This window comes from Cnephaeus nilssonii (assembly GCF_951640355.1).
Source record: "Cnephaeus nilssonii genome assembly, chromosome: 8".
NCBI classification, from domain to species: Eukaryota; Metazoa; Chordata; class Mammalia; order Chiroptera; family Vespertilionidae; genus Cnephaeus; species Cnephaeus nilssonii.
In genome coordinates this window covers 22925100-22938149 of record NC_137079.1, presented here as the reverse complement: position 1 = coordinate 22938149, position 13050 = coordinate 22925100, and the positions used below count along the sequence as shown (strand labels likewise).

The window sequence follows — 13050 nt, the reverse complement described above, 5'->3', positions numbered from 1 at the left end:
TCCTGCGGCCTCTTCCGGGGCTGTGTGCCCTGTGGCCCACTTGGTCCCGGGCTCTCACTGGGATTGGGGCGCCCTCGGAGCGCAGTGGCTTGCTCCCCTTTGACTGCGCAGGGTGGGGGTTCTGGGCAGAGAGGCGAGGCACCGGAGGAATGGGCCAGCCCTGGTCCTTTCAGCACCTCCATTCCATCTACGTGACTGCCTGCTGCAGGCTGGGAGCTCTGGACAATCCCACGCAATGAGGGGGCGTATAACACCGTGTAACTTGGAACCCTTCCGAGGAGAAGGGAACTGCCATTTACTGCCTGAAAGTCCCCGCTGTCCCCGGCTCTCTCCCTAGAGGAACGCATTCCCATGACATCCCTGTCAGGGGAACATGCATTGCCCCATTTTCCAGGCGAGGAACCCGAGGCACCCAAACGGTGAATGGCAAAGGCATGATTCAATCCCAGAGTAAAGCTCTGGGCCCTTTCATAGCCTGCCCACCCCCATGCCAGATATCCTTCCTCTGGGCAACAAACAGGCTGGCCCATGCCGAGGGGTTGTGGAATCCAGAGAGGGGGGCCTCACCCATGTCTGGGCCCTTCTATACACTCCTTGGGCTGACCATGAACTGCCTCCGCTGGTCCCTCTTCCAGGTTTTCTTGTCTATCCTGCCTGGCTGATAAAGGTGTGCCCCCTGCATCCTCACCCTCACCTTCGCCCCCAACTTCTCTGGAGCATGGGTACTCCCATGGGATCAACGCTGGCACATTCCCACTCCCCGCCCTTTCTGTCCCCTCCCCAGCCTCAGGGTCCTGCATTGAGAAACAGGGACCAGGCCGGCCTATTCCCCCCACACACTTACACTGGACCCATTCTCAGAGGCAGAGGAGCCCTCGCACAGGGAGGCACTGCCAGCATTTTCTGGAGCAGCCCAGACCTACCACTTCAGTTATTAGTCGAGGCCCCGACCCTCCTACAGGACTTGCTGCTTTGGGCTGTGGGATGTGAGGCTGCCACGGGCTCGGCTGCCCAAGCCTGGACGTCTCAGCCTGACAGGACAGAGAGATCAGTGTTTCCTGGCACCAACTGCACGCCAGGCCACGGCGTCTCGTTTGTGATGAATAGGCCCACAGTCTACGGGTCATCTGGCCCACTGGTTCCCAACCCCAGACGAGCATGAGAATCGCCTGCGTACCTTGTAAGAAATTCCCAGGCCCCTTCCAACCTGATGAATTAGCGTCTCCAGCAGCGGGGGCCCAGGCCCGCTCCCATCTCTGAGATAGTGGGATAGTGTTTGCGATGATTAGTTTTACTAGTATGTGTCCACGAGGCCAGGCTGCAGAACCCGGTAACTTAATCAAAACATTAATCCGAAGGTGTTGTGTAGGCATTTTGTAGATGGTAACCACATCGGCTGGCTTTAAATAAAGGAGATTACCTTTGATAATGTGGTGGGCCTCATCCAATCAGTGGAAGGCCTTAATAGCAAAAGCTGAAAAGAAATTCTGTCTCAAGACTATACCATCGACTCCTGCCTGACTTACCAGCCTGTGGGTTTGCCCTACAGGTTTTGGACTTGCCAGGCCTCATATCATGTGAGCCATTTCCTTAAAATTTCTTTATAGGTTTTATAAAGATATACACACACACATATACGCATCTCCGACTGATTCTGTTTCTCTGGAGAATCCCGACTGATACAGTCATGATCAACCAGGATGGAGACCCTGGGTCCTCCAGCCCCTGCACTGCCTCTCCATCCTTCGGCACAGAGGTCTCCCCTCCTTTGGAATAACCGGCCACATCACTTTGCTCTGTGATCTTTTCCTTCACTTGTGGATATCTCTCTCTCTCTCTCTCTCACACACACACACACACACACACACGCAGGATCATAGAATTTTAAATCCACAATGCACCTTACAAATCACCCTATCTCCACCGCCCCCCTTTTCACAGATGATGAAACTGAGGCCCCAAACCTGGCGCCCACCCCTGCATCTCTCTGACCTCATCTCTGACCAATTCCCAGTCACAATGCCCTTCTGTTCCTCAGACTCACCAGGCATACTCTGGACCCGAGGACCTTGCCAACTGCTGCTCTCTCTAGCCTTCTGATTTTTCTGATTCCCCCATCCCTTGAGTCTCAGGCTCAGTCAGCGAGGCCTTTCTTGACCTCACTACATAAAACAGCACCCCCCCCCCCCCCCCGCCGCCATTGCTTTCTATCCTCCTTACCCTGATTCATTTTTCTTTGTAACACTTATTGTCTCCTGACATAATATACATTTATTTGCTATTTTCTGGGTCCCATCAAGAGGGGGTAAATTCAATGAGGGCAGGCACTTGGTCTATTGTGTTCACTCCCAATGCCTAGAACAGAGCTTTGCACAAACATAAGGGAGATTTGTGATATATAAATGAACAATCTTATATAATAAAAGGCTAATATGCAAATAGACCGAATGGTGGGACAACTGGAACAACCAAACAACCGGTCCCTATGATGTGGGCTGACCACCAGGGGGCATGCGCAAAACATGGCAGGCGGCCACAGCGGGATGGTGGAGCAGGTGAGCGGGGGCATCAGACCAAGGTGGGGCGCCAGTTGCTGTCATTGGGGCGAGCCTCTGGTGGTTACTGAAAATTCTTTGCTCCCATGTGCCACAGTCCCACCCAGTGCTTGCACCTGCTCTCAGCGCCGCCCCACTTGCATCCGCTGCAGGCGCCCGGCGCTGGCCCTGATCACTCTGCACTGTCAATGGGTGCAAGCTGCAACTGCTGGCACCAATCACCCCTCAGGGCTTCTCTACATCCCCCTGCTCCTGAGGGGCGATCAGGGCCAGCAACTGCCTCTCGCACCCACTGCCAGTGCTGGAGCCATTGCTCACATCCTCTGTCAGTGCTGACCCCACTTGCACCTGCAGCTGGCGCCAGAGCCACCACTCACACCCGCTGATGGTACCAGGCTGGCTTGCACTCACTGTTGGTGCTGACCCCAATTGCTCCGCGCCGTCGGCAGGTGCGAGCGGGGCCAGCGCCATCAGCGTGTGGGAGAGGTGGTGGCGGGAGTGGAGTGTGGGCACACAGGGGATGGGGGGGAGGAGGGGGTGGTGGGAGGGGCCGGGCGGGGGCGCAGAGGATGGGCTGAGACCAGCCCCTGTGCCTACCGCAGCCTTGCAGCCCACAGTTCCTTTCAAAGCGCACAAATTTGTGCACTGGGCCCCTAGGAAAATAAATAAAAGGGGCTCAATAGAGTTCTCTAGAATGAATGACTAGAATGATTCCTAACAGAGCAGGGGCTCAAACTCGGGCCCGGAGGGCCCTGCCTCATGCCTAGCAGCCCTCCCACCTCAGATGACTCCGGATTTAGTCATTGTTCCTGGACTATTCTCCCACTTTTCTCTGATTGCCTCCCATGCTTTGCATGCACCTGCTGTGTGGTGACCAGAGTCACAGTGCTGAGGAGAGGCATCTGATTCAGTATGCTGACATGGGTGGGAAGAAAAAGGCCATCTTTTCATCTTCATCAGAAGCTCTATCCTCATGAGATTGAAGGATGAGGAGGGGGCAGACCCAGTGGGTCTGATTGATAAACCGAAAGGATAAAGATGGGAAGATGTCAGTGAGGCATGAAAGGCTCAGAGCGGTGCTTGCTTGTGCTAAGAGAAGGGAGAATGTCTCCGGGCGGGGACTGGCCCTGGTGGAGCGAAGCAAAGGGCTGGAGAGGCAGCTGCGGTTTGTCTTCCTCCCAAAGATCCTGGAAGGAGAGTCTGGTTTCCTGCCAGTCAGCCCTCTAAGACTGTGCCTGGGCTGAGCGGTGGAATCGGACTCCCAAATGCTAGCTGCGCAGGGAAGATAAAACCTGCCCTGTTTGTTGGTGCCCAAGGAGACATTAAATAACAGATGGTGGCAGCTCTTTCTCCTTGCCTGGACCACCCTGTTTGTGAGCTGCAGAGCAGATGATCAGATGGTCACAGAGCTGTGTTGACGCTAAGGTCAACATCCCAAGACCCCCTCCCACGCCTAGAATGGCCCAGATCAGACAGAACATGCTCTGCCTCCCCACCCCCACTAACCAAACCACTAATCAAGCTTTCCTCACTGCGTGGGGAGGGGGGTGGAGGAGAGGCTTTCCCTTCCCCTGTGAGGTGGGTATAATAGAGACAACCTCATAAGGTTGTTGTCCTGGTTAAAGATCTAAACTCCTTGTCACGTAGATACTGCATCTCTATTCCCCTTGAACTTCACGGATCCTTCTTTTGGACTTGACGTACACAAACCCCATCCTACTTAATTCTAATACATAGGGCATTGTCTGTGGTCTCCACTAGATTGTCATCTCTTTGGGTCTTTGCTGCCTTATTCTTTTGTATCCACCATTGCATTGATCCAAGCCTTTTAGGCAAAATGGTACTAGAGCGGGCAGGGGCTCTGTTGGAGGACTTGGAAATGCCCAGAAGGGTGGGAGCAGAGATGGGAGAGAGGGGGGTTGAGGAGGGGCAGATGGAAGGAGGACTCAGTCTCCAAGTAGGATGGGAGGCCAGGTCTTTTGTGGAGACAGGACCCAGATCCTGGAGCATGCCAACTCACCAGGAAGCTGACAGAGGGGTTGGTTCAATCCCCTCATTTGGCGGGTTAAGTGACTTGCCCATGATGAGGTCAAGTCCCCAACTCTGGGAAGAAGTTTCTTGTGGGCTAGCAGGGCCCTCCTGAGTCCAACCCCAGCTCGCCTGGGTCTGCAGGGTGGATGGACAGATGGAGGCTGCAGCTCTAAACTAGGGAGGAGGGGTGTGGGTACATGGAGATTTGGATGTGGCCGCTATCCCCACCCTGGGCCCAGGGCGCTGGCCCCTCAGGGCTTTGTTTGTTGATTTGCTTTCAAGGAAGGAGGAAAGAGGTCCCAGTCACACTAAATCCTGCCTCAGCCCTTTCTTTATGCTGGGCCCCCAGCTGGGAGGAGGCAGAGGCTTCTGGCCAACTAAGAGGCTCAGCCCTCGTTGCTGATTGTTTATTAAAGAGCATTAATGAGCTTCCCTTAGCTCCTCCCTGCCTAGACCAGCGAGGTTTCTCTACTTCTCTCTGCTGTCCCGTGGGAAGGAGCTGGTCTCTCTCTCAGACCAACCCCTCTCTGCCTTTCCCCTGGGAGTCAAGTCCTGGGCAGGGTCCCAGTGGGTCTGACTCTTGGCCAGCAGGTCCTAGGTTGTGGGGTCCCTTAGCAACCAGCGTTCCTCATCCTTCCTGAACTAAGCTCTTGCCCAGGACCATAATGCCCCACTTCCGCCCCACCTCGCCCCAGCACTTACAACTTCTCCAGCAGGGACAGTCCCAGGAAGGATCCATTCCGGAGCCCAGTGATCTTGTTGTTGCTCAAGAGCCTGAAGGCAGAGGGAGAACACAGATAGGAGAATGTGCTGTTACAAGCTGGAAAGTGTGGATGGGGTGGGGAGCCCATTTCACAATTACAGCCACATCGCATTCTGTGTAAATGGCACCACCTAAAGTTGTGCAAGGCAGCAGACCACCGCCAGCTCCAGGAGACCACAGGGAGGAGCCGGCAAATGGTTCAGGCAGACTGCTCAACAGCGAGCCCCAAACCAGGCATTTCACCTGCCCTGGGTCCCCCTACGGCCTGGGTCTGACTTAGGGCTCTGTATGCACATGGGTAGGTGAATAGATGTGAAGCTGAAATGCTCCTTTATATCTTGGAACCTCCGCGTTCAGCCCATAGCGCCTCCTTCCAGCCCTCCACAGCTCTGTCTAGCCCAAGCCCTGAGCCCAATATCCTGAGGACAGAGGTGAGGGAAGGACCTGGATTGGGTCAGGGCTCCTGCAGGTGGAGTGGAGGCAGATGGGAAGAGCTGCCCCTTCTTGGGGTCTCCAGCACTTTCTCTGTGAGCTGAGGATCTCACCTGAAGGGGACGCTACCAGCACTGAAAAGGCCCCAACTTGGAGGACCGGAGTGCCCTTGCCTCCCTAAACCTGTCTGCAGCCTTAACAGAAAACGGATAGAGCCCTGGGCTCCCCCGAGGCCTCAGCCTTTCTGCCGGCCCCAGCTCTGTTTATTTATTCATTTGTACTTAGGGGAGGGGGAAAGAGGCCCCGGCCAACTGTGTGAACCCACTCCGCCCACCCACTCAGCCTTTCTCTGCCAGGCACCCCGCTGGGAGGAGGGAGTTCCAGGCCAGCCAAAGGGCTCATCCCTTGAGTTAATTGCTTATTAAACGCTTTAATGAGCCTCTCAACCTCAACTCTTGCCTGCCTTGGGCTGAGGCAAAGGGTTTGCCTTCTTTGCTCCGTCTGGACCTGGGAAGGCCAGAGGTAGAGGAGAACAGACAATGGCCAGCATGGAGGCAAGAGTGGAAGGGTTCTGGGTCAGTGGGAAGGGGTGGAGCCCTCATCTCCTTCCTCCCTCCATCCCTCTCCAAATAGACCCTTCCTGTCCTTCTAGGCCCCACCTAACACCTAACCACCTAACACCTAATGGTCCCTCCAACAGTGGCATTTCTCAGTAGGGCCTGAAGGGTGACTGTGGGGAGGAGTTTGGCGTGGGGCGGGGGAGAGGTGGGGGGGGGGGCGGGGAGAAAGGGGTGTGTGTGATGCTGGGTTTCCAAAGTGCTTCACACACACATATAACGTTATCTTGATATTTCCAAAAGTACATCACAGTAGTCACTATATGAGCAATTAGAACTTTCATGAACCCTTTTCTTCTCATTTTATAGATTAGGATAGATAGCTTTTTTTTTTCACATTACAGGTGGTGCTCATAAAACATAAATAGTCTTGTCAGTTCTTAGTGCCTCTAATGGTCTCATTCAGGCCCTAATGGGGCTAGGGTGAGTGACTGGTTCTTGATGGTGTGACTTTTAAATTAAAGCTCGCCTTGAATCTGGTTGGGTAGCTCAGTTGATTAGAGTGTTATCCTGATACGCCAAGGTTTCGATTCAATCCCTGGTCAGGGCATATACAAGAATCCACCAATGAATGAATGAGAGTAAAAGCCTGCCTCTTCCCCACCTCATTCCCTTCATACACCCCAAGTGTGAGCTTCAGAGGTTGCATCAAAAGTTAGAGAAGGCAAGAAGGCCCCACAGTATCCTTAGGAAAATCAGGGAGGGGTCCTGAAATGTCAGGAAGAAGGTGGAAAAAGGGCATCCCCTTTAGCCTCCCCTCAACGCCAGGGGCCTCTCCCAGGGACGGCCCCTTCCCTGGGTTCCTGGGAAAGGAAGAGGATGGGGGTGCTGATGGGGGTGGGGGGCGAAGAGGAGAGGTGGGGAGTAGGAAAAGATAGAGGAACAGAGCTGCCAGATTATCACAGTGCCATCCACGAATCCGGAGGCCTGAGAACATGATTTCCCAAACTTGGGTTGAGTATGGACCTGTCAAAGGGAGGGAAAAGGATCTTATTTCCTGCGAAATGTCTGAGGATTCCAATTTGAGAAACATTGACTTTAGACATGAAAACCTTATCCTATGAAAATGCCTTCTAATTGAAAATCATCTGCAAAAGCATTTTTAAAAGATCATTGAATTGAAAACACAATACTGTATTTAAAAATTCTCCAACTCCCAGATCCCTGAGATTAAAACCTGGGATCCTAATTTGAGAACTGGTCTAGAGACACATCTAGGGATGGTGTTGAGGGGAAAATATCCCACATTCTCCAGACTTTTTGGTTTTCAACATTGAACTCCAAATTCTTTAACCCAGAGCTCACCAATAGAAGTACAATGCAAGCAGCATATGTAATTTTAAATGTTTTTCTAGCCACATTTTTTAAAGTTTAAAAATTAAATAAAAATATTAAATTTTCATATTCACCTAACTCATATGTTATCATTTCAACATGTAATTAATATACAAAGTTACTGAGATATTTTCCTTTTTTATTTTGTAATAAGTCTTCAGAATCTGGTGTGTATGCTCCTCCTCCAGCACATCTCAATTAAGACCAGCCACATCACAAGTGCTCAGGGGCCACCTGTGACTAGTGGCTTTAACCCTTATCTAGTCTCCCTGTGGCCAGCACCTCCCCAGGAGGAAGTCTGGATTGCATGAGATACTGAGGCAACTGGGGTGGTGTGTGCATGTCCGGGTGGCATGAGAGCAGAGCAAAGGGTCAGGGACCAGCCCCTGAGGCAGGTGAGGACCAGCCTCTTGCCCAGAACAGCTCATCTCTTGCATTCCAACCCTCTCCACCCTGAATCAAGAGCCCCTGCAGGCCAGGGCCCTGCCTGCTCTCTGAGGCAGCCTCTGTTGTGCTGGGGAGGAGAGGGCAGAATGGGGTAGGGGTCAGCTGCAGCCACGCTTCCAGCGTGGCTAGCTGGGTGCAAAGTCCAATCGCTTGAAATGAGGTGTTTTTTTCCCATTGCAGAGAACATGTTCCTGACCCCCCACCCTCTAAGCCACTCACAGAAGCAGGGCCACCAGCACACAGCACTTCATCCTTCTCCAATGGGCCCCTCCTGCCGCATTGCATTTCCAGCCCTTGGACAGACTTCAGGCAGACATCTGCATGATTCAAGTCCCCAAACACCCAGAATTGGATCTTCTGGCCTTAACAACCTAGACAGGGCTGAGGAAATTTTACTTTAGACCCAGATTCTCCGGAGAATGGCCTCAATTATGCTTGTCGGTTTATTTCTCCGGAGGTGCCCATGGGAGTCTGGTGAGGGAGGAGAGGGCAGTGATTTGGGTCTGGCGTTGCTATGGGCAGGTAGGAAACTGGCAGTTACAGGGCTGTTAGTGGGGTAGATGAAAACACACACGCACAGCCTCGCCCAATGGGGAGAGAAATGTTCCTACCACACTAGGCTGTCTCATGGGAGGAAGACAGGCAGGGTGGTCCCAACCATCGGGCAGGGAAGGGGGAGCCTCAGTCCCACGGTTCTTTCTAGTGTTGCAGACACAGTGCCAGGCTTGGCCCCATTTAACAACCCCCTTCCCCCAACTACCAGACAGACATTTCCTGGGCCTGCACCAGCCGCTGGCCCTGCAACAGCACTGGGAGCCAGCCAGGTGGATTTCCCTCCCAACCACTAGCCCCACCTCACAGGCCTAGGGCACGCCCAGCATCTTCAGCTTCTTCCTCCCTACCTTCCCTCCCCCCATCTACCAATCAACATCAAATTTTCACAGGGAGGCAGCCAGTCCCTGGAGTCCCCTGTTCTCTACCCCAGAGTCTGAAATCTGGCCAAGGAGAGGGGGCATGCCGAGTCCATTTCAGAGCTGTCTCCCAGCTAGGGTCCTATTTTAGGGAACAGAAGCAAGCAGAGTTACCACTAATGAGGCTAGAGGCCAAGAGAGCGAGTGGCTGGCGTCTACAGGGAGGCCCTGTGGCCTCTGGGAAGCCACAGGAACTCACCAGATCCCGGCCTGACATCAAAGATGACCCTGTAGGGGTCATGTGGGCACTACTCTGTAGGGCGTGGGGCCAGCAGTTGCCTGAACCAAATGGTTCTCCCATGTGCAGGGAAGAGTCATACATGTAAGACACCCCACCCCAACACAGAGATGCAAGGACCGCAGGTCTGGACACTGGGTCTATGCTCTCTAGAGTCTGAGCCTGGAATTTAGGCCATCACCAAGGCCTTCTGGGCTGTGAAGGCCCCGTCTCCCACACCTGCCGCTGGCACCTCGGCAGTCTCTTAGGGAGACCACATCGAGGGAGGGAAGGTGGTCTGCTTGCTGACACCAAAATGGCCTGAGGCCCATAATCTACCCTGAGCATCAAAGTGATGCTCAACTCCCAGCCTCTCCTGCAGGTACAGTGCCCAGGGCCTTCGAGCAATTCCAGGGCTCACAGAGATGTCTAAAACCTTTAAAAAAAAAAAATCACTGCCTCTGACATACAAATGCCTCAAAATTGAAATTAATAAATGCTTAATTAACTAAATGACTACCAAATATCACACTCTGTCGATTAGCAGTAATGGTTATGTGCCATGAAGGATGGGGGAGCACATTGATGTGGGTGATAGGACAGTAGGTTCTCCAAAAGTGAGACTGCCTCTGGCCCACGGGCTCTGCTTTGACGCCCACCCTCAGGCTAAAGGCGGCCTTTCGTGTCCACTCCGCCTGACTGCAGGGGACATAAATGTTGGAGAGGACATCAGCAGGCCTCTCCTTTCCACGATCCTGCCCCTTGGCTGGAAGTCTGTCCAGTCAGCCCTGAACCCCTACTGGTTAGCAGGAGAGTCAGGTAGGACCTTCCTTCCCCAGGGTTTACGGGGTCATGTCCTGAGACAGCCTCTGGCTTCCGCTTTGAAGCTGGGCTGTCCAGGCAGGGCCTGAGGTCAAGGTCAAGAGAGAAAACAGTCTGGAAATGGCTTCTATGAATGGGGCTTTCTTGTCTCCTTTTCTCTAACCCCTCCTCTCTACAAGGCACCCCGTCTTGGTGAGCAGGTGCTTGTGGTAGGTGGCCAGTGTGCTTTGATGGGGATTTTGGGGACCCCAGCACCCTAGCTGTGGTCATTCACACCTAGGCATTCATTCATGTGTTCTTCAAACTTACACTAACACCAACTGTGTGCTCAGCCCTGTGCAACACACTAGAACTTCAGTGAATGAAGAGCATAAATGAGACAGGGTGTCTACACTCGTCCATGCAGGGAAGGTGAAGGGGGATGTGTCAGACAGGAGATGTGTCTGGAATGTTTGTGTGCATCTGATTTGAGGAAGCTGGGAGATTACTCCAATCCATCTTCAACACTTCCTCCAAACATGGCCCAAAATCTCACCACCGGGGAGCCGAGATTTTGAGTAAAGAAAGTGAGTTTCTTTTTAAATGTAAGTAAACTTGAAAGGATCAATCTGTTATCAGTTGTTTATACATAAGTATAAATCATCTCTCGTCTTTCCACCCCAGAAGTTTTCCTTGGGAGCCCTGAGGCCCTGATCCTGTCTTGCTTTGAGCGTCTGTATCCAGTCTCCACAACAGGACTCCAAGGCCCTGAGGGCAGAGAGCAGGTGTCTCACCTCCCGGCCTGGGGCTGGGCACACCGCAGGCACTGGCTGAGTGAATGGATGGGTGTCTGGAGGGACAGGGGTCCAGGGAAGGTGGGGTAGTCAATAGACAGTTCATGCTGAACCCTGGTTTTCCCCAAGTCAGGAGGCAATTTCCTCCTACCTCTCCCCCCACTCCCATCCCAGGTCAGTCTTGCCAGTGCTCACTTCGGAGCTAGGAGCTAACCCGGCTCCAAGTACAGCTCTTCTGGACCACCATAGCGGGTGAATAGTCCAGAAGCTGAAGGGGAGAGGGAGAGCAAACACTGGGAGGAATGCTTTAGAGAACCTGGTCCCACTTTTCCTGGGTGAGTCTGATTTCAAACACTCTGAGTGATGACAGTGGTCTCCTAAGTACACTGTTACTTGTTAGGCTATCCTTGGGGGTGGGTGCCCCCTTTCCCTGGCTCCCAAATCCTTAGCGTATCGCCCCTGCTGTCCCCAGGGATGACATCTCATTGGTCAGTGTGGGGAAAGGCAGACTGGGCCAGGAGCCCTGGGGTCTGGCTAGGAGCTTTGTGACGTTGGGCAGGCTAGCCCCTCTCTTGGGGCTTTCTTCTCTGCAAAAGATGGGTCTCTACTGAAGACTCGCACCCCTTCTAGTGTTTGATGGCCTTTCCCATCCTGGACAGGGCGACTCTGGGAGCCTGAAGTCTAGGGTTTCTGCCTCACTACACAGTTCCCAGCAGGCAAAGGGCCCTGGGGGGAGGGGGCGCTCAGCCTTCCCTTCCCAGCTGGGAGATGTCTGGCCCCTCAAGTTCAGGCTGGAACTCCCTCCTCAGGCTGCTCCCTCTCCCCCATTCCTGGCTCCTCTGTGACAGATTGGTTCCCCTGCCCCTCACCTGGCCCCATCCATCTTGCACACCCTTTGCTCCCCCATCTGCCTCTCCCCACTCCCAGGGCCAGGAAAGATGGGTCCTGGGAGGCTGCCCAGGTTAGCTAACTCCAGTTTCTCTGCTCTCCCACCCCTGTCACCCAGTCCTAAAAACAAAGGAATGTTCTGGAGTTTGGGAAGGATGCCCCCCCCCCGCCCCCACCGCCCAAGGAGGGAGGAAGGGGAGGAGGCAGCCTTGTCCTGTCAGTGTCTGAGCTCTAAATAGAACAGAGCGGCTGGGCTGGGGGAATGAAAATAAACAGCCCCTCTGAGCAGCCCCTTCCTTGCAGATACCGGATTTTCCTTCTGGCTCCTCAGCCCAGGGCCATTTCCCTCCTCTCTCCTCCCCTGCTCTCAGTCAGATCCCAAGGAGGCACAGGGCAGTCAGTCTCTACCTCAGGATGATGAGGGAATGAAGGGCCCAAGGTCGAGGCTGTGTGGCATTGGGGAACTCACCTCCCCTCTCTGGGCTTTGGTGAGGAAAGCCCATTGAATGGAAGGCCAAGGATCGACTCAGAGGTGGCTGGAACGTTTTCTCCTCCAGGAAAGGGTTCTTATCCCAATGACTCCCATGTGGCATAAACTTAGAAACACTCTCTCCCATTAAAAACATGACCCCAAATTTAAGGGTCAATTTCTGGTTAGGTTCAAATTACATTGGTTTGCCTTTGTCTTTGGGGAAATTCTCAGACTCACCCCTAAGGCGAGGGATTGCTGCCCCCACCCCAACACTGAGGGATGATCCATGGTAGCCAGCAGAAAGGGATTCCTAGGGGATCAGGAATGGCTGGGTTCGTGCCCTGGTTCTGAATAATTCAGGCCAAACAATCCATTCTGGGTCCTGGACCCACTGGGGGCTGAATTATACGTGTTGTCTTTGGAGCTCAGCTCATGGCTTCCTAGTCTCTTTGGTGCCATGAAGACTCAACCAGTGAACCCCAGAGGGCTCTGTTCTCTGCCCAGTGCTTGCCCTGAGATGGGACCATGGACCCTGACATCCTGCACGGGTGGGGGAACCCTAAGGGCAAGGGATCCCAAAACTTCCAGCTCCTCTAGCAGGAGGGAGGGAAGAGTCAGGGACTTAGACTTCCTCTGGGCCCCTCATTTCAGATGGGCTGGGTCCCAGACCCCACATGGGGTGTTGCAGCTGAGACCTTGCACCACTGGAGGGTAAGGGAGTGTGTTG

General features: G+C 53.7%; 1 protein-coding gene across 1 annotated transcript in view; it reads right to left on the bottom strand.

Moving 5' to 3' along the window:
• The window catches only part of ADGRA2 (adhesion G protein-coupled receptor A2), a 34578-nt gene that overhangs the window by 16739 nt on the left and 4789 nt on the right, over nt 1-13050 (bottom strand). Inside the window, exon 2 of the mRNA XM_079779422.1 lies at nt 5289-5360. Coding sequence (XP_079635548.1) covers nt 5289-5360 — 72 coding nt within the window. The remainder of the gene's footprint in view (nt 1-5288; nt 5361-13050) is intronic.